The 21,274-nt window shown below is 38.7% G+C and overlaps 3 protein-coding genes across 4 annotated transcripts; 2 read left to right on the forward strand and 1 right to left on the reverse strand.

The window, feature by feature from the left end:
• Positions 1–5,477: 5,477 nt before the first annotated feature.
• Positions 5,478–11,594, forward strand: LOC103930268 (leucine-rich repeat receptor protein kinase HPCA1). 2 transcript variants are annotated; one of them, XM_048583468.1, is made up of 21 exons: positions 5,487–5,631; positions 5,724–6,061; positions 6,173–6,349; positions 6,800–6,923; positions 7,036–7,107; positions 7,310–7,384; positions 7,480–7,551; positions 7,642–7,803; positions 7,915–7,989; positions 8,093–8,164; positions 8,264–8,335; positions 8,434–8,502; positions 8,604–8,678; positions 8,773–8,844; positions 8,935–9,069; positions 9,164–9,633; positions 9,724–9,873; positions 9,975–10,114; positions 10,205–10,424; positions 10,528–10,763; positions 10,905–11,594. In XM_048583468.1, the coding sequence occupies exons 3-21, from the start codon at positions 6,262–6,264 to the stop codon at positions 11,415–11,417; spliced, it is 2,892 nt and encodes a 963-aa protein (XP_048439425.1). In that variant the 5' UTR covers positions 5,487–5,631; positions 5,724–6,061; positions 6,173–6,261; the 3' UTR covers positions 11,418–11,594. The 2 variants fall into 2 exon arrangements, with proteins under 2 accessions (XP_009337851.2, XP_048439425.1); XM_009339576.3 differs by having other exon boundaries at positions 5,478–5,631; positions 5,897–6,349.
• Positions 11,595–11,796: 202 nt separating this feature from the next.
• On the reverse strand, positions 11,797–12,392 carry LOC103930267. Its single transcript, XM_009339574.3, has one exon. It carries the CDS (start codon positions 12,345–12,347, stop codon positions 11,967–11,969), a length of 381 nt encoding a protein of 126 aa, XP_009337849.1. The 5' UTR covers positions 12,348–12,392; the 3' UTR covers positions 11,797–11,966.
• Positions 12,393–14,274: 1,882 nt separating this feature from the next.
• On the forward strand, positions 14,275–20,252 carry LOC103930266 (probable galacturonosyltransferase 7). The gene is made up of 10 exons (XM_009339573.3): positions 14,275–14,799; positions 14,911–14,942; positions 15,052–15,102; positions 15,192–15,251; positions 17,314–17,437; positions 17,532–17,581; positions 17,667–17,968; positions 18,273–18,630; positions 18,722–19,240; positions 19,420–20,252. The coding sequence occupies exons 1-10, from the start codon at positions 14,655–14,657 to the stop codon at positions 19,696–19,698; spliced, it is 1,920 nt and encodes a 639-aa protein (XP_009337848.2). The 5' UTR covers positions 14,275–14,654; the 3' UTR covers positions 19,699–20,252.
• Positions 20,253–21,274: the final 1,022 nt, after the last annotated feature.

Consider the following 21,274-nt stretch of genomic DNA (forward strand, 5'->3'; position numbering starts at 1 on the left):
GCATTTGAGAATAGATTATTTTCGGATCTTTTCTACCAAAGTCATTGGATTAAGTGATCTAGATCTTTAAAATATCATCCAACAGTAAAAAATTATTATAGCTTTTAAAGGTTTAAAACAGGTGGGTCGTTGGATGAAATTTCAAAGGTCTGGATCATTTGATCAGATGGCCTTCTTCTAGCATTTATCATGTGATCAAAACACGTGTGGTTGCATGACTGCGGTTTGCGCTGGGATGGAGTCACCTGCAACAATTCAAGGGTGTCTGCGCTGTGAGTACCGTTGATCTGTCGTTGACATTTGATAGATCCTCGTTCTTAAGGGAAATTTCTTGGAACATATTTATGCTTATATGTGCAGGGCATTATCAAGCGTTGGCAAGAAGGGGTAACTTATTGGTGACATTGGGTGACTCACTGAATCAAGATCCTTGGAATTTGGACATGATGCAACAAACTGTCCATTTTTTCTGATATCGTTCAATCTTTGATTATCATGGTATTACGAAGGAATGATTTATGCACATCCTTATTCATTTAAGATCTTTGGATCAAATATATTCAACAATAATCAAGTGACAAACATAAACAAGACTGACCGTGCGAAAATTTATTGAACTCTCTCTACTTTGTCATGGCAACAAGATAATAGAATTTGGATCACTACAGGGGCCTCTGCCAAAGAAGCTTTTCGGCCATCCAGAATTACAGCGAAAGTTTTAGGGAGAACACTCGAAGAAAAATATGCGTCAAAGTTTAACCGTAATTAAAGGGCCGTTTGATTTCTATGATATTGTGCATGTATTTTCCGTCACAATCCCTCTTGCTTGACACTTTTACACGTAGAAGACTTTTCGGCAATCTGGTATGCAGTGGTTCGGGTGCCTGTTACTTTCTGTTAGTCTCCCCATTAAGCTACGAAATCTTAAATGGTCAAAACAAGATCTTTCAGCCAAGTTTGATGAGAACAATGCACCACTATTTACATTCAATTAGCTTATATATATATATATATTGTAGTTTAAATTAGATAAAACATTGCTTGAATAAAAATATTAGAGTTTTTGACCAATTTTTGGAGGATGGTATGAAATTGAGGATCCTCTCCAGATTTCACTGTGCAGAGCTCATGATCAAGAAATTCGGACTACTCAACTTGAATCTGACGATTCCCATTGTCTCATTTTATTGACCCACCTCACATAAACTAAGGGCCCGAATCTCTCTTTCTGTCTCTTGAATAATCCGAATTTCTTGATTTTTAAGTTCTGGACAATAAAGTCCAGAGAGGATTTAAATTCGAAACTAAGGAGGATGAAATGGTAACTTCCAAATCTTCTCATGATTGGTTTTTATTTGAGTTCCAAGTCAACATTGTGAAATGGGGAATCATATACTCAAGTCTTTCCTCTCCTTATCTTCTGTGTGTTCTTTACATACGTACGATCTGATTTTATTTGATGAATCTTCCGTAGAACCAGGTGGAATGTATGGACTCGTGCTTTAAAAAGTTCCATTCCACATGAAATCCCTCTGCCCAACTAGTGCTAGCTTTTGAACCAGTCAAAAGGTGCTTTTTGGGTTTGTCCCTTCTCCTCATAGTCAATTGTAAAAGAGCCTTGACAATGGTTAGACTTGGACCTGAGATATTTGGACTTCGGGAATGATTTTTCCACTTTTGTTTTTTTAAATGATAAACACACGTCATTTTTAAGGTTTTACATATTTTTATTGAATTATATCTGTTAATTTTATTTGATTTATCTAATCTGATGATTAAAAATTAAAAATAGTGTGTGAAGTCACTTAGTACTACGGTCTAGTGATATTCATTTTCACTTATAAGTGAGAAGTCTTAGGTTCGTTCAATTCTTGTTATAGGTAAATTTGAATCACATTATATGGCATAATGTATTAGGCTCGTTCGATTCTCGTCAATGACGAATTTGAACCATATTATATGCCTAAAGGTCTTAAGTTCAATTCTCGTAAAAGGCGAATTTGAATCACATTATATGGCTAGCCCATTGTGAGACTTAGTCCACTCCCTCACCCTCTTAGTATAAATATCATTTGTTAAAAAAAAAAATGATGTGTGAGATACTAAAAAGTGTGTGAAAATCACCTTTTTGTTTCCTCTACACACTCATGTGTATTTCTGATTTTTCAATAAAATAAATTTAAAAAAAATCATGGAATTGAAATTAATTAAGAGTTTATAAAAAGAAGAAAAACCGTGTGTGGAAAATATTTTTGTAGTGGTTTTGATCATTTGACAAACCCCTAACAAACACCAGTGTGGTACCGCTTAATCCATGCGCAAACGTACTAATCAATGTCATCATGCGCATGCCGATGTGATAAACTTAAAAAGTCCAACACTAAAGGGCATATAGATGAACATACTCATGAAACGGATGCAGAAATTTTTTTCTCCTTTTTTGGGGGTCAAGATAAAGCTAACCAGGCTACTAGCTCCGAACCGGAAGCCTCTCGGGATAAACATGTTGTCTCCCGTATTGCATCGATATTGTCTTCCACTTAACTGCGCGAGCTGCATTAAAGTGACTCAAGTTGTCTCAGTAGAACTAAGAAAACATCGCACTTAATATTGTACCAAAAAACTGTTGCATATGTCCTACATGATTCATGAATCATAACCTAAAATTAGATCAAACTCAATTTTTTTTGGACAAGTGTCGAACTCAAAAGTGCTGGCAATAGCAAGGCTACTGGTTTAGGTGTTCACAGCACAGATGTAAGCCAGCAACGTTTGGTTTGGGATGAAAGGGTTCTTAGCCATTCAAATGAAAGTAGACATAATTTGTGTCAACTGTATGTCTTGTCCAGACATCAGTTTAGTCACAAGACAACTGTCACTCCTCACTTGGATAAGAACAATAGTTATTGCGACATGCTTATAATTAGGAGAGCAATTTACATGAAACGGGTTTATAATCAGCTATCGTAACGTTCTGGTCTAAATAATGCATTCTCATTCCTGGATGCCAAATAACAGTGCACTCATTCCATGTAAATTCTCTTTCATAATCAACCATATGTACAGATGGAAAGGAATATGCTTTTACGTAAGTGGTTTTTAGGATGGTGAGTCGAACTCAAAATCTCAGTTATGTGAGTGAATATTGCCCATCTGGTGGCTCGGTTTAGAAGTAATATCTTGCTGCTATTTTGTGAACTTATAAATACTGAGACTCAACTTATTAATTTAAAGAAAACCTAATCATTTGATAAAACAAAGCGAAATGCGGCAAAAGGAAGAAAAACTCATAGATAGACCTCATCGTCTCCATCCTTTAGGAACTACGAGATCACCCCAAGGACACCTTTGGTGTGATCTCAAGTAAGATCGGTTTAGAATCATGGGATCCATCAAGCTGTTCGCAAGGGCCAACTTGATCATCTTCCTCAGGGATCCTAGATGAAGGAACTTCAGAAAAGCCGCTGACTCCAACTACTGCCCATGTACGATCCATACTATCACCTATAAAACCTATCACTAAAACACCCCTAAAGAGAAATAGGGCTAAGCGGAGTGAAAAGGGTTTGGCAGAACGAATCTTTGTCCAAACGATGCCTAAAAGTCAACAATGATAGATCCTCGGCAACGGCGTGCTGAGATATTTGTGGTTTGATTTGATCATTTGACATAAAATAAAACCTTTAGCAAATAGTACAATGGTAACTGCACCACTTAGGTACCGTTTGGTACGTAGGACGGGACGGAACAGAGTGGGACAAGGCGTTCCGTCCCACGTTTGGTGCGCCTAAAACGGGTGGAACGAGCTGTTCCAAGGGACGAGTTTTGGGTGAATTTTCGTTCCGCCTCACCCCCCTGGAACGACTCGTTCCACATCCGTGGAACACAAAATTATAACCTCTCCGTCTCCTTCTTCTTCCTCCTTGTTTCCATCCGAGGGCATCTTTGCTCCCGCTCCGTTCCGTTCCGTCCTGTCCTGTCCCGTCCCGTCCCATTTCGTTCCGTCCCGTCCCGTCTGCATACCAAACGATACCTTATTGATCTATGCCTCTGTGCAGTCTCTGTCTTTGGCTTCCATGTGCAAGTCATGCCACCCAAGAGTCTAGAACTATAAGCCATACGGATGAATGTGAGACTCATTTGCGGGGCACATTCTATTAGTATTAGCTTGGAATTGCCCTATCTAAGATAATGAGGTCAAACTCAATGTTAGATACGTTAAATAAGTACTATTCGAACTCAGTAGGCGTTGAAAAGGAGAGAATCAAACTCTAAGTTGTCTACAAATTTAAATACCCTTAACTATTTGAACTATAAATCTCTTACACAATGTTGCGCCTTTGGTTCCCTTAGCTTGCATTTTCTTTATGAACAAAAAAAAAACTTTAGTTGGAGTTGTTATTGGTGTTTTTTCCCCCAAAGCCTGAGGTATCTCACACCCCGAAGATTAGGACTAATCCCTACTAAGGCGGAAGCAGTGTTCTTCTTCGTTGATGATTGCTTATGGTGGCGATCATCGTGAATCCCAAAAAAGCTAAAAGTATTTCAACCGCACCTGACCACAATCAAATGACACACGTCATCTCAAAACTTTAGCTGGATTTGTTAGACAATTTGTACTCTATTAGTTTGTGAATTTGGATGTTTTCTAGACACAATTGCACTCTAGAAATGATGTGGATCTCATCTGTAATTATATATGCTTGAATGCTAAGAAAAGAAAGGAGGAAGAAGACCCTACCATGATAAAAATGGCCTCAACCGTCACCACCTAGTGGAGGCAATGACATTAATTACACACACCCCAGAGGCATAGGTCGTCTTACTCCCTACTCCTCTTATCCATTTCTTACGAAAACTGGTTCCTAATAAATTAGGGTTTAACTTATATGTTGTTTAGATTCTCATGCAACGACCCTAAATTGACAATATTCATCATTTTTTATTACGTGTAAGTTTTTCTCGTATTAATTATACAATAATTTATAAGTAAGAAATAATGACTTCAAAGACGGCTTACCATATAAGAAAGAACATTATTTTGAACTCTTTATATGTAAGGAGCCTTCTTTCTTCAATTACGACGAACATCATTTTACTTACAAATTAGCATTTGACAGTTATAAAATAATACATTTGATTAAAATTATCATTTATTATATCTCAATTAGTAAAATGATTAGTGTTTATGTTCTTAACATCTGATCGCAACATGATCATATTTGGTTGTTATGTCATCGATATTAATTTCAACAATTAATTGGACTTAATTTTCAGATTACTTAAAAGAATTTTCCAAATAAAACGACCGAACATTGTTCATATTCCATTCAACAAGGAAAGAAAATGGATCAAACCAGGAAGGGTCCCAGGACCCAGCCGAAGGAGCCCCATCGCCTTGATTCTCATGTCAGTCAGTGTTTGGGACCCACTTCCACCTAAAGCCAACTGTACCCTGAATCTCTTGTTTAATTTGCAAGCTATAATCTTAATTAATTTTCATAATTTAATCATCGTGAGACCCTTTGGGTTGTATAGTCAAAAGATGCTTGCTTTGTCGGTTGCTTCCTTCGCCGTATTTGTCTTATGCTAATTGTCCGTCAGAAATTGCGAGGGCGGGCGGAGGAAACGGTAAAACCTCCCACCGTATTTAATTAACTTAATCACTTTGTTTAACTAAATTTAGCCTTAATCCAATATTTATGAATTAATGATCCCGGCAGGTAGTGATGAGGTGATGGTGGTTTTTGTTTTGGACTAACCTGAAAGCTATGATGATTTCGGTTGTTGGGTTTAATCAATTGCTTTGGCTTCTAAGACAAGGCTTAATCATTTAAAAGAAGCTCTAGAAAGCCAGCCCTAACCTTTTTCCTCGTCTCTCTCTGTCTCTCTCTAGATTCTCTCTCTAGATATTGGAGCGTGCAGGGCCTTTTTTGGAGACAGTTGAAAAAACCCAACTCAGAAAATCCAGCTTCATTGCTCAGAATTAAGCAGAGCTTCCAAGAAAAGCACTTTTTGGTTGCTTGGTGGGAACATGGAGATTTAGCATGTACTTGCATGGGTGGGACTCCAGATTTTCCTCTTTAAATCAAAGTCCAAGTGGTGTAGTAGTTGGTTTGTATAGTGGAAGAAGAAATATTTGAAAAGTGCTTTCTTTTTTTGACATTTGAAGGAAGTAGAATTTTGCACAAATGTGCTTTTGGCTTCTGCTTGTTAGCTGATCGGCCTCACAGTTTGATACACCATTTCTGCTGATTTGCTATGGCAACCATGCGGTTGCTGCTGCTCTTTCTGGCTTTGTGCTTTTCTAGGCTTCATGTGATCTCCTCAGTTACAAACCCGGATGATGGTATGTATAGTCTTAACTATCAATGATTATTTCTCATATAATTAATATATATATATATATATATATCCTAATTCATGGGAAAATTGGGTTTTGTGTAGTTTCTACTTTTGGTCTATAATTTGAAAGCATACCTTCATATCCGTTGACTTGGGAGATTTTTTGTGATATCATGTTCATCCTTCTATTCTTCGTGTCTGTATTCCAAACTAACCATACCTTGTTATGTTGGAAAGTAAAAATTGATGGCAGTGTGTGATTGGTTTGGGATACGAGTACAATGACATCGGTCCTTGGTGTAGGTTCTCTCTCGGGCGTGTATGGATACTTAGCGATTAGTCCATTTAATTTAGGTTTAATGTGAATTATTTTGAAGTTTTGGTTAAACTTCGGTCTAAACCCTCATTGTTTCAATTAAGGGTAGTTGATTGACGTATAACTGTGTTGGTTCAGCTAGTGCACTCCAATCCTTGAAGCAGACATGGAGCAATGTTCCACCCAGCTGGGACAAGTCAAGCGATCCGTGTGGGGCTCAATGGGAAGGCGTCACTTGCAACGACTCGAGGGTGACTGCATTGTGAGTGTTGTTCATCCTTGAATTCTGATGTGATCCTTGTAATTACGAGCATTCTCGCTTACTTTCTTAATCAAGTTTTGAACCAGAACCTCTTCTGATTTTTACCGTGCAGGGGATTATCAGCAATAAACGTGAAAGGGAAAATTGAAGGCGACATCGGGGGCCTCTCTGAATTAAGATCCTTGTGAGTATGATTGTTCCTCATTTCGTACCAGCTTTATGTTTGCAGCATATTATGAACTGAACAACACACAACAAATTTGATGTCTAATTGTAAACGTATGCATAAAACATATTTATTTTGCAGTGTCAGTTGTTTTGTTTAGCTAAATTTTGATTAGGGATGGAATTCTTTTTGTAACGAATCTGAAACGTTAACATTGCAGGGATCTTTCATTCAACAAAGGTCTCACCGGTTCTCTCTCTCCGCGATTAGGGGATCTGAGCAAGCTAAACATCCTGTAAGAACAATTTCACATCTGCACCTTTTGAACTTCATATATGCAACATGAGTTTTTATATCAGATAAGTATACGAGACTGTTTTCATCGTTTAGGATCCTAGCTGGTTGCAGCTTCAGTGGAAGTATTCCGAGTGAATTGGGGAATCTAAAAGAGCTAACCTTCTTGTAAGAATCGGACTGATAATTTGTACTGTTATTGCAAACCAATATGATGTTTTACTTTTCAGAAGTTTATATAACTTTTGTTTCTTTCAGGGCTTTGAATACGAATAACTTCACCGGTAGGATACCTGCTTCTCTTGGTAAACTCTCCAACCTCTACTGGCTGGACCTGGCAGACAATCAGTTGACTGGACCTATCCCAGTTTCAACCGCCGTTGCTCCCGGCTTAGATCAACTGGTGAAGGCTAAACATTTGTGAGTGTTTTACGTTTTGAAACTCTCCATTCTGAAAAAAAAAAAAAAATTCTTGTAAGGATTATGCCACTGCTTATTGCGTAAACATTAAACTGTTATATGAACTTGCAGCCATTTCAACCAGAACCAGCTTTCAGGTATCATTTCACCCAGACTTTTCAGCTCCAAGATGGTACTGATCCATGTGTAAGTCGCTCCGAACAATCAGTTTTTAATTTTTTCGGGTCCTATCTATCAGTTTATGTTCTATACTTGTACTCATCAACTGCTCGTCATTCTTTATTCGCAGATTGTTTGATGGAAATAGATTCAGTGGGACTATTCCATCAACAATATTTTCTGTTCAGACTCTTGAGGTTCTGTGAGTAAAAAACCATCTTGATTTTGCTTTTTCTTCTACATTTTAAGTGTAACCGCTTCTTGACACTTGTTGGACTAAAACCGTTCTTGTTTGCAACAGTCGGCTTGATAGAAATGCTCTGACGGGACCAGTCTCCTCAAATATCACCAACCTTATAAATCTCGGTGAACTGTGAGTACAAATTTTCCAAGAAAATACTTTGATGTGCTTTTACCTTGATCTCAGTGATGGTTAATCAGCTTTTACATGGTTTTTATATTCTCATCCAGAAATTTGGCCTACAACGATTTGAATGGCTCTTTACCCGACTTAACTGGATTGAATTCCCTCAATTATGTGTGAGTACATGGCATAGAGCTATCATTTGCAATTTCAGATTTCTGTGGATTGTTCACTTGTCCTTGTGTTGTACTGATATATCCTAACGGTTTTTCTTCAGAGACCTTAGTAACAACTCCTTTGATCCATCAGAAGCTCCGCGTTGGTTCTCAACCTTACCCTCGCTCACCACTATGTAAGTCTGTAGGAGTTACACGAAAATGCCGTAGGAGGTTCTGAAAACTTTATTGTAATATTTATGTTTAAATTCTCTACTGTTATGACGCCAGTGTTTTAGAATATGGAGCACTTCAAGGGACAGTGCCAGAGAAGATGTTCAGCATCCCGTCATTGGAGCAAGTGTAAGCGTGAGGAGAATATGGAATACTACATTGAGCTTTTACCGTAATTTTAGTAAACTGACCATACATCCTTTTTCCCACTCTTGACAGGAAACTGAAAAACAATGCGTTCAATGATACATTAAACATGGGTGATAGTATCAGTCAGCAACTGACGCTTGTTGATTTGCAGAACAATGATATTCCCAGAATAACTCTGGGTTATGAATACCAAAATACATTAATGTAAGACGGTTTATGCGCCTTGATCTTCATTTTCTACGATATTGTGCATCTTCCCGGGACAATCAGTCTTAGTTGTCACTTTTACATATTGCAGACTTGTGGGGAACCCGGTGTGCACCAATGGGTCAAGCTCAAATGCTTTCTGTCAGCTTCCACAACCAAATACGAGACCATATACTACCAGCACGAATTGTCCATCTGCTACATGCCCCGGGGGTCAGCAGCAAAGCCCTCAGAGTTGTCAATGTGGATATCCTTTCGAAGGAACATTGTATTTCCGAGCACCCTCTTTCAGGGATTTGACAAATGTGAATCTGTTTCACTCACTAGAAATGAGCATATGGGTGAAACTTGGCCTCACTCCCGGTTCAGTGTCACTTGAAAACCCTTTCTTCGACATCAATGACTATCTTCAAATACATCTGGCACTCTTTCCATCTTCAGGAACACATTTTAACAGGTCAGAGGTTATCAGGATTGGTTTTGATTTGAGCAATCAGACTTACAAGCCGCCGAAGGAGTTTGGACCCTACATTTTTATTCCAGCTCAATATAATTTCCCAGGTAATTTTTAATCGCAGTGTTACTTCGTATACATTCTCCCTGCATTAGAAGATCAGTTAAACTGACAGTAAAAACCCCGAATTGTTTCAGACGCGCATAAAAGCTCTATGAGCACTGGTGTTATTATTGGGATATCAGCTGGTTGTCTCGTTCTTGTTCTGGGCCTCGTGGTAGTAGGCATTTACGCCATTAGGCAAAAGAAACGTGCGGAAAGAGCCATTGGATTAAGCAGACCTTTCGGTTAGTAATCATTCCTGTTGTGGATAATTGGTAGACTGAAATTCTGTCATTAATACTATACACTGGTCGGCTTACATTCACCACTCTTCTCTATCGTCCAGCTTCTTGGGGGCCAAGCGGAAAAGATAGTGGCGGTGCACCACAGTTAAAGGGAGCAAGATGGTTTTCGTATGACGAGCTTAAGAAGTGCACCAATAATTTCTCCGACAGTAATGAGATAGGATCAGGTGGCTACGGGAAGGTAAATATTAAACTCGTTCAGTAACATCTATGAAGTTCTACTTGAAGTTAAAAGATTATTTTCATATACCTTTTGGTTGGTTATCCCTAGGTTTACAGGGGCATCCTTTCTGATGGACAAGTAATAGCAATCAAAAGAGCTCAGCAAGGATCAATGCAGGGCGGCCTCGAGTTCAAGACTGAGATTGAGTTGCTCTCACGCGTTCATCACAAAAATGTGGTTGGTCTTTTGGGATTCTGTTTCGAACAAGGAGAGCAGATGCTGGTTTATGAGTTTATGCCTAATGGAACGCTTAGGGAAAGCTTGTTGGGTTAGTTCTGCGTTTTTCTTTTATTTCATACTTTTTAGTTTTCAATCTGCGCGTCATTTGGCACTAACCGTAATGACGAGCTTTGCTTGAATATGAGTTGCAGGGAGATCTGGTATTTATCTCGATTGGAAGAGGAGACTCCGAATCACTCTTGGCTCGGCAAGAGGACTGGCTTACTTACACGAGCTTGCGAATCCTCCTATAATCCATAGAGATGTTAAGTCCTCCAATATTTTATTAGATGAACATTTAACTGCAAAGGTTGCAGATTTTGGCTTGTCCAAGCTGATCTCTGACAGCGGAAAAGGACATGTCTCGACTCAGGTCAAAGGCACACTGGTAAGCTTTACAATTTGCATTTCGAAAATTATGATTTATAACTGCCTGAAATGTGATCTGCTAGGGTAAGCGCAAAGCAGGAAAATCGTGTTTTCCAGTTCCAACATTTCTTGTATTGTAAGCTACTGTCTCGACTTTCAGGGATATCTGGATCCTGAGTACTACATGACTCAACAATTGACCGAGAAGAGCGATGTATACAGCTTTGGAGTTGTAATGCTTGAACTGATAACTGCTAGGCAACCGATTGAGAAGGGAAAATACATTGTCCGCGAGGTACGATTAGTGATGGACAAGAATGACGAAGAGCATTGCGGTTTGGGGGACTTAATAGACCGAAGCATTCGAAACTCAGGGACTCTCATCGGGTTTGGGAGGTTCTTGGAGCTAGCCATGCAATGCGTCGAAGATTCAGCTGCAGATCGTCCCACAATGAGTGAACTTGTGAAGGCTATCGAAACCATTCTGCAGAATGATGGGATGAACACAAACTCGACATCAGCATCTTCATCAGCCACAGAGTTTGCAGCATCAAAAGGTGCTCCAAAACATCCCTACAACGATGGCTTGCCGAAAAAGGATGTCAATGACAGCTCCGGCACCTTTGATTACAGTGGTGGATACGCAGTTTCAGCGAAAATCGAACCCAAGTAGTAATTATAAGGAGTTCTGCAGAGTTTGGTGTTTATTAATTTCTTCTTTTGTAATTGTAATTTTTCCTATATCCAGATATACATAAATATAGCTAAAAAATATGTAATGTTCTTCGTGTCAACGGTCACATAGAAATGTAATCTTTGGTTGGTCTGTTTGAAATTGTTTTTTGAAACAGTTGAAAGTGTTTTTTGACAACTAAAAACGTTTCTGGTTACGTTTAACATATAACTTAAAGTTAAGCATGAGTTGCATACACACTTTCTTGAGAAGTACCCAGATGTTTTTTCAGAAAGCGCTTCCAAGTATTTTTCCAAATATTTTGAAAAGTTTATAGTAAAACCAGGTGACATAAGCGTTTGTTAGCAGAAATGCTTTCTACAAAAACAGTTTCAAACGTATCTTATGTTTCGTAGAGAAGCACTTCCAACTTCAAGCACTTGAATTTCTAACAAAACTTTAGACACTCTTCTAATAAAAGCACTTCTAGCACAAGCGCTTTTGAGTTTTGAGCATACAAAATTACACAGAACCCCGGCAGCTTACAATTCAGTCCTCAGCTTCTTTAGAGAAGGAAATTATGAGAAACAAGCAAAACGGAACAACAAGAAATGCAGAAATCTTCAGCAACTCCTCACTCTCTTTTGAAATCGCTCCAATCCTCGACCAGTCTCCACTGTATCCTGCATCGATGAATCCCAACCCGAACACCGCAACCGCAGCCCTCGCAAGAACCGTGTTCGAAACCCGAATCCTCAACGGAAAGACCGACTGTTGATCCTGCGATCTCCTCGAATCTTCAGGCATATCTTCCCTTTTGGCTAATAAGAATGTGCTTCCAAATTCCCTGCCATTTTTTCTCTTCAGCAACAGATAAGGTGAGAGGTTGCGGCTACTGCTAAAGATAAGGCTCTTTTCTGCGACCAACATTTTTTCGCTTTTGCTCAACTTCTCAATTGGATAGCTTATGACTCAGCTACTTCTCCGAAAGTTCACCAAAAAGGGTTGTACCTTCTTTTCTTTTTTTCTTTTTTTTTGTTTTGACCAAAACGGTTAAATTAGTTTTGGTGCTAGGCATCCGAGAGATTTTTCAATGTGACAGAATTACAGTTTAATATATTAGAAAAATTTTATTAAAACCTATTCAATCTCTTTTTACACTCAATTTTAAAATATTTTATTCAAATTCCTAGTTCACCCCCTATAAAACTGAAAAATAATAAACAAAATCAAAATATCTTTTTACACCCACAGTCACTTCCACCTCAAACCCCACCAGAGATTTGCTGGTGATTTTTCATGGCAACTTATGCCTTCTATAGCAGCCCATTTACCTTCCACAAGTTTTGACATCTAACGTTTTCCATACAACACAGAGGTACCCTTGGTCGAGATTCTCCACATCACCGACTCTGTAACATTCGAAAACTGTGTAGGCCTCGATTTGCTTTCGGCATTTGTCGGTTGAAGGAAGTGAGCAATAAAGAAGAGGAGGAGGAGGAGGAAGAGGAGAAGAATATAGGATTGGAACAAAGAGAACGGAAAAAGAGCCTGAAAAGATAAGACGCTAGCACAAAAGATTCACCCGCCTCATTGAAGAAGACGCCGGAAAGCAGGGCTTTGGTGGGGCCGATATGGGTTCATCTCCTTTCAATGTATTTTTCTTATCTCACATTAATTTAGGGGTAAAGTAAAGACCTTAATAGCAAAAATGTTTAAGTTGGGTGTGGACAAAAGTTCTTAGGGTTCAAATAAAATTTCTCAATATATTAAATGTAATATAAGTGGTTGGATAAAAAAAATTTACAAGTATTTGAATTATAATATTTAATGTATCGAAACATGTTTTCGATACACTAAAAATTTCATTTGGACGTGGAACCCATGCATGTTATTGCGACAGAAATGTTTTAAACGGCACAAGTACTTTTCGTAATCTTCGTAAGTAAGAATGTAAGATTGTTTGAAAACTCAACAGTTGCATTTTAAATGAAAATTCGACTAATACTCAAAATTTATAGTCGGGTTGTAAATTTATACAAATACAATTATGAAATTGAGTTTGTGTCATATTTTCGCTGCAATGTAAGTCCGCTATGGTTAGTTTATGAACGCTTGTTTAGATATACTTTTAAAATGACTGAAAGTACTTTTAGTGAAAATATTTTTTAAACCAAATCTTAATAAAAATACAAGTAAATCCTGGAAAAATATTTAAAGTGCTTCCTAGAAGAATCACATAACTAGTACTTCTTGCAGAAAGTACTTCAAGTGCTTTTGAAACCTAAAAATATTTTCTCTAAAAGTACTTTTAGTCATTTTAAAAATATATCCAAACGAGCTCTAATATTTTTTTATTTTTATGTTGAAAAGACTAAATACATATTACCCATATAAAATACAGAACAATTTGTCGAGCTTAGTAGCGGAAACTTGTAAGAGTATGACATTAAAGTGAATTGTTGCTTAGCATTAATTAACAATTCTTATATTGAATATATTCATCGTCATTTGCATCTCAATCCAATAATGAAGAATTATGTAAAAGAAATTTAAATATGAAATTGTATTACTGAATTAGAACATTACGATGAACTTATTTTATGTAAATTAAAAAAAAACACAACTTATATATCATATTATTTCACGTCTTATTAAAAATTGAGCAAAGTAATTAGAATATCACACTTGTATAATGCAAAATAATAACACTACCTGATAGTATACGGAACCAAAAATAAAAACAAACAAAATAAATAAATATCAACCGAACGGGTAAAGAATTTAATCCCACCAAAAAGCTCGAGACTACGGTAAGCTCTTCTCTTTTCTTTTCTCTTTTTCTTTCCCTCAGAAAATAAGAACAGAATCGCAGTTTGTAAGTAGCAAAATCCAATCGGTGCCGGACTGTCCAATCCAGTCCAATCCCGTCCCGTCCTTGATTCGGAATCGCAGTGGGAGAGACTCAGCTCAGAAGCAAGCAATCAAATCATTAGAAGGAATGATTCATGCCACAGAGGAAGCACCGCGTTTCGCTTGTTGATGCGACGCCGACCGCGACGGCGATTGGGAGTGCGAGTGCGGGTGGGACTTCGCATTTGATATCGGCACTGCTACAACAACCGGAGGAGGAGGAAGAAGAAGGAGGAGGAGGATTGGTGTTGATTATCGTTAATTGTCGTGGATTTGGTGCTTAATTGCTGCAATGAGATCGGATTAGGAGGGGTTGGCGGAGCAATGAAGGGCGGGGTTGCGGGCGGTGGTCATTCCGGGAAGCGGCGATGGAAGGGGCTGGTGATTGGAGTGTTGGGTCTGGTTTTTCTTTCCATGCTCGTTCCTCTTCTCTTCCTTCTCGGCCTTCACAATGGCTTTCACCCTCCCGGTAACTTCCTCTCTCTCTAGATCTGTTTCTCTCCGATCCGATTTTGCTTTTGCAATGGTAGTTTTGGATCTCTCTCAAATCTCGATTTGTTCTTTTTGTTCACAAATGCAGGTTATGTACCAGAACAACGAAGTTCGCCTTCAGTAAGAACTAGAACTTTTGTTTTGTTAATTTGGAATTCTTTTCTGTTTCCTACATTCTTGGTGTTGATCTGTTTTTAATCCGTTTTTCGGTTTTTCAATTCGGTGTCAGATTGGAGTATATGGTACAAGAATCATCATAAACGCTTCTAATATATCAGGGGTATACCATACTAGCCACCTTTGTAAATCGAATTCACGAACAGATACACATTGGTGGAGATAAATTAATGATTTTTTGGTTTCTTGCAGGGGGTTGGCTCGAAGCATGTAGATGATCTCGTGAAAAAGTTCGCACCAACCCTTTCAAAGGTTTGATTCGTTGCACACTGCTCTGATGTTTGTTTCTTTATGGTACCCCTGCTTTCAATTTGATTACTTTGTGTTTGGGCGATTACAATGCGTGATTAGTCAAATGAAAATAGGCTTCTAGATGAATCATCACTACGCTTTCAGACGACTTTTACTGAAACGTGTGATATTTGTTGATAAAGGGAATAGTTTCGTGTTGATATTCTCTTGATAGTAGACCTTGGGCCTCATTTTAGATGAATTATGCTAGGAATTTGTTCATCTAATTAAGGGTCGTTATCCCGAAAAGTCTAATTTTTATTAACGTGTAAGGGCCTAAGGGGTGACAAAGAATTTACTGGCATCTATTCTTCTGGCCGTGTGCCTGTGCCTACGGTATTCATCAACTTCCTCATCAACCCTGGTCATCTAAGGACTTTTAAGTGTTGGCTTGGTCCTCTAAAAAGTGCTAAGAGCAGTTTCACCGTGGGAAAGGCCCCCCCCCACTATTATGCTATCCACTCAGTGAACAGTAACTGCCCTTAATGAACAGTAACTGCATTTTGCATCTCCACCGTTGCACATCAATAGCCCTGACAATAGGCAATAAAATATTAGTATTTTTTTTATTTATAAAATAATACAAAATATTTTACTTTCTTTCAATACTTGCATCCCCACAAAAATCCCACTTCTGGGTTTTCTTTTCCATTCAATACTTGGATCCTAGCTATACCGTTGCATGCGTCATTGGATCATCACGGTGTAAACCACAATTGAAGCCAAGAGCTTCAAGATCTGAAACTCGAACCCAGGTGAGGTTCTCTATGCAAATCTTGTTTCATTATGTCTTAATGTTGCTTGGGACAAGATTTGTGGTGTTTTTCCAGTTTGAAACCAGAGGTTTAACCCCCTGCAATTTCTCTGAAACCTTGCCCAGTTTTTGGTCACCTCCTCGGAGCAAACTCCGGCAAGTTTGTTGGTTGAGATCCAACGGACGCCGAGGCAAAACAGAAGAAAAAACGTGGCTGACGTCAGGGCGATGTCAGCCTTACATCAAACCCACTCTGGCCTCTCGGGCTGGCAACTCTCCACGGGCCTCTTGCTCGGGCCTGCTCGGGCTCCCTTGCCAGCACACTCTGGGCTTGATTGCTCGGGCTCTCTGGCCCTGTTCACTCGCCTGTCCCTCGGGCTCCAGCACACGCTTGAGCTGCTCTAACCTATGGAAAAATATAACAAAATACAAAATAAGCTCTGAAATATCCGAGTACGGCACCTTGTAATTTATCACAACAAATTAATTAGTCACATGCAATTAGCAGGTTTTGATTTTTCTTTCTTTATGTTTAGGCATTGGCTAGATCCATTAACTGGATTAACGTGCCAATGGGCTTTGGATTATTGTACACATCTAAGAGTTCTTCAGGATGTGATTTAGACCTTTTAGTTCAGGAGCTTGAGGAATAAACACTATAGTAATCAATAGACACTTCCTTTTGAATTACGACAAGTACGACCGTATTGTTCAGTAACCGAAGATCATAAGCTTTTATGGATGAATTGTTTTCAATAAAAAAATATGGAAAGAAAAAAAATGAATAAATCATTTTAAACAGCATTTGGTTGGTTCTTGTAGAATTGTGTACCTTAGGAGAAGCTGAAAACTAATTATGGTCACATACAAATTTGCTTTTTTCTATGAGTCTTGGCATTTAATCCATCTTTGAAACGAGGAAATTAAAGATCCGCACTGAAGAAATATCTTTATGATTTACCATACTAGTTTCTTCGCGGGTATTCCCTCCTTTCATAGTTGCTGCCTAATTAACAGAATTCGTATCTTGGGACACCCACGTATCCAGGTTCATGTGGGTTGGCTTAAGGCAGCCATTCACTAATCCATGATGTGAGAATTAATTTTTTGACTCAGAAACGTTTGGCAACTAAGACCTATAGGAACCATTGCAGCAATATTTTATTCATTTGGTCTACAAACATGGTCAATAATTGTAGGATGTGATGCAGGCATCTAAAGTCATCAGTGACCTGATTTTTTTCTCTACTGTTATTTATTTTGTGCCAGGATATACTAAAGAATATTTCGCGTAAAGCTATTTCAGATCAAGCCAAAAATGAAACCAAAAATGTCAGTGCCATCCATAACAATGAACAAGCCAGTGCCGTCCACAACAATGAACAAGCAAAAGGTCTGTTAATGTTGAATGCCTTCTAAGGTTTGTCTATCCTTTTTACTCGCCATGTAATAGATATTAAATTGAATTTTATTTTTAATAACTGCAGGATATTCAGTGCCACCTCATGATGATCCGCAATCACAACCCATTGAAAATGTATGTATGAGTCAGTCATATTCTATTCTGAAGTCCTTGTATAGTTTTCGTCTTCTGCTCTGTTTAATTTGAATCTTTTTGGCAGAACTCTAAAGCTGGTGACTCAGCTCAAATCATTGATTATGCCAAAGGTGGTGTGGATCAAAGTGGAAAATCATGTGAGTTGAAGTTTGGGAGCTACTGCCTTTGGCGTGAACAACATAGAGAAGACATGAAGGATGCTATGGTGAAGAGATTGAAGGATCAACTATTTGTGGCTCGAGCATATTTTCCTAGTATTGCGAAACTTGCATCACAGGACAAGTTGTCTCGTGAGATGAGACAAAATATTCAGGAGGTAGAGCGTGTACTTAGTGAAAGTACTACAGATGCTGATCTTCCCCCACAGTAAGTTATGGAAACTATTTGTGATTTCCCCATTTTCCACTCGATGACAACATAAAAGGGTTTTATACTTGCAATTGACGTTTTAAGATCTACTGGTTGAATTTTGTTCTCGCATCGCCTTGAAAATGCGAAAGTTCTTATAATTCATATTTTATTTCTTGCAAAATTGTGCTGCTGTTTTATTTTTCGAACCTTGTTCTAGGGACAGTCCTATACTGGTTTTCTTAGATTTCTTTTTTGATGGGAATTGACAATGTTTCCGGCTTCCCCACTGAACTAAGCACAAAGCCAATTGTTTCACCAGGATTGAGAAGAAGCTACAAAGGTTGCAAGCTTCAACAGCCAAAGCCAAAACATTCCATGTGGATTGTAATAACGTTGACAAGAAACTGAGACAAATATATGACATGACTGAGGATGAAGCTAACTTCCACATGAGACAAAGTGTCTTTCTCTACCAACTTGCTGTCCAGACGATGCCAAAGAGCCACCACTGCCTGTCAATGAGGCTGACTGTGGAATACTTCAGATCTCCTTTTGACGAAACCGACTCCTCTCTGGCTGACAAATACATTGATCGTACATTGCAGCACTATGTCATATTCTCCACTAATGTACTTGCATCGTCAGTTGTAATCAACTCAACTGTAATGCATGCAAAAGTATGTATTAGTTATTCTCTCATACGTATTTCGCTGCTAATTAGCTTCACTTCTAGTGATGATTCCGATTAAAAAAATTTCCATGTTTCAGGATAGCAGGAAACTTGTTTTTCATGTGCTGACAGATCAAGAGAATTACTTTGCTATGAAACTATGGTTTTTCAGAAATACTTACAAGGAAGCCACAGTTGAGGTGTTAAACATGGAGCAGCTTAATCTGGACAACCGCAAACTGTATCTTTCACTGCCGTTGGAGTTCTTTGTCTCCTATAGCATTGATGCCCAATCTAGGACCGAATACTTATCTACTTTTTCTCATTCACACTATCTTCTCCCTGAGATATTCCAGAATTTGGAGAAAGTTGTGGTTCTGGATGATGATGTTGTTGTCCAGCAGGACTTGTCTGCACTATGGAGCCTCAACATGGAAGGGAAAGTTAATGCTGCTGTGCAGTTGTGCTCAGTGAAGTTGAGTCTGCTGAAGAGCGTTCTTGGCAAGAACAGTTTCGATAAAAATTCATGTGCTTGGATGTCTGGATTGAATGTGATTGATCTGGTTAAATGGAGAGAGCTCGATCTCACTGAAACTTACAAAAAGTTTGTAGCGGAGGTGAGTGACATTTTAAGTTCACCTAATACCTATAATCATTGCAATTCCTTTAACAATCTTTGGAACACACCCCAACATGTTATTGTTCTTCAAAACCTTTCCAGCAATTTTTATGCTTACCTTTTGGTTTGCTAAAACTTTTGTCCGTGAGTTATTTGCATTTTCTGATTTATATGCAGGTGATGATGCAAGAGGGAGTAAATGAAGCCGCTGCACTACATGCGAGTTTGCTTACCTTTCGGGACTTGATTTATCCTCTTGATGGTTCTTGGGCTCTCTCTGCTCTAGGTCATGACTATAACATAGATGTTTATCCGATAAAGAAAGCTGCAGTGTTGCACTATAACGGGAAGATGAAACCTTGGCTTGAGTTAGGGATCCCAAAATATAAACGATACTGGAAGATTTTTCTGAGCCGAGAAGATCAGTTCTTGAGCGACTGCAATGTGAATTCATGATGAGCTGATTGTCCATGTTCACTACCAGATTTTATATGAAGCATGGGGCTCCAGAAGCACTTACCGATGGATGCCTTATTTTACGGGTGCTGAGAATTTTTCATCAAAGCTTCGAAGGCAGAGGAAGTGATAGCCGCGCCGAGTTTCACAAACACACAAGTGTAATTTTTTTGGTAAATAAAAGACTCAAAACATTTATTTTTCTTTCTGGAAAGAGCAGAAGGACGAAGCTCCCGGGATGGCAGCTTAAGCTTCCGAGGTTACCGGATTAGGAGAAAGAAAGGTGATTTCGACGGGCAAATCCGGTGGACGTGATGATTTGAAGGGGAAATTTTCTGCTTAGGGGAAAGCTGTGCAAATAATTGTGTGCACACAGGAAAGGGTGGCTAGCTATTATTTCTTCTGAGATTGTATTTTTATTTATTTATTTTTTTTCAATTTTTGTTTTTCTTAGGTGATATCAGTGGACTAACTACTTTATAAATTGTATCAGTTTTGTTGTTCTCTGAACAAATCAATTCAATTACCATTAGTAAAATTGTGTGTTGTCATCTTCCTCTTTAGATCTTACTTTTTTTCATTCTTTGTGTGTTTGTGCTTGTTAAATGAAAGATACGTCAGAAATGAGAATGATACTCATAAGTGCAATTCCATCCCTAAAGACTTTGCATCAGCACCCAGCGCATTTATCCACTCAAGTGAACAGTAATATACTCCAGTGAACAATAATAGGCCAAAGCATCTCCATCCCTAAAAAAAATAGCCTAGTCAATTTATTAAAATATTATTATTTTTTATTATAAAATAATAATAAAAAATAATTTTATTTTTAATTTCTGATTTTATAAAAAAATAATATAATAATAATATAATTAAAATATAATCCATTCCCACCGCCACCTCCAAACCTCCTCTGATGCTGTTGCCCTCCTGTCCTTCAAATCCTAAGCTGACCTCAACAACAAGCTCCTCTACACCTCCTGTCCTTCGACGCCGTCGCTTCATCCTCCTGCATCTCCACACCTTCGATGTCGTTGCTTCGTCCTCCCGTCCTTCTCCCTCCGTGGCTCTTTCCCTCCCGACACCCTCTCCCGCCTCCACCAGCTCCGCTCCTCACCTCCACAACAACGCCATCTCTGGCGCAAAAAAAAAAAAAAAAAGGCTGACATCATATGCCCTTCGACGCCACGCTGACATCAGATGGACCGGTCTTAAGGTTTGTCAATTTTGGGCTGGCCTGGAGACTAGCTTGGGCTGGGTGCCAGGCAATGGAACGGCCTGAAGTGGATCGGCTGAGTGCCAGCCTTGTTTTTTGGATGAGTGTCGGCCTAACCACCTCCCGGTGGAATTGCTCTAATGAGGTCTCACAATAGGGTTTGGGTTGCGTGTTAATGCAACATGGTAAGATAGTAGCTTATGCTTTTCGACAATTAAGAAGCACGAGTTGAAGACAACCTGACTCGGAAGTGGCAAAGTTTTCGACTAGCAACCTTTGCACTTATCTTTACATTCAGGCTGTTTTACTTTATTAAACGTCATGTTAATTTTTACACAAAAACCAGACATTTAACGTCTT

Source organism: the organism of the source record quoted next, unplaced genomic scaffold (assembly GCF_019419815.1).
Source record: "Pyrus x bretschneideri cultivar Hongxiangsu unplaced genomic scaffold, Pyrus_bretschneideri_v1 Contig2, whole genome shotgun sequence".
Taxonomy (NCBI): Eukaryota; Viridiplantae; Streptophyta; class Magnoliopsida; order Rosales; family Rosaceae; genus Pyrus; species Pyrus x bretschneideri.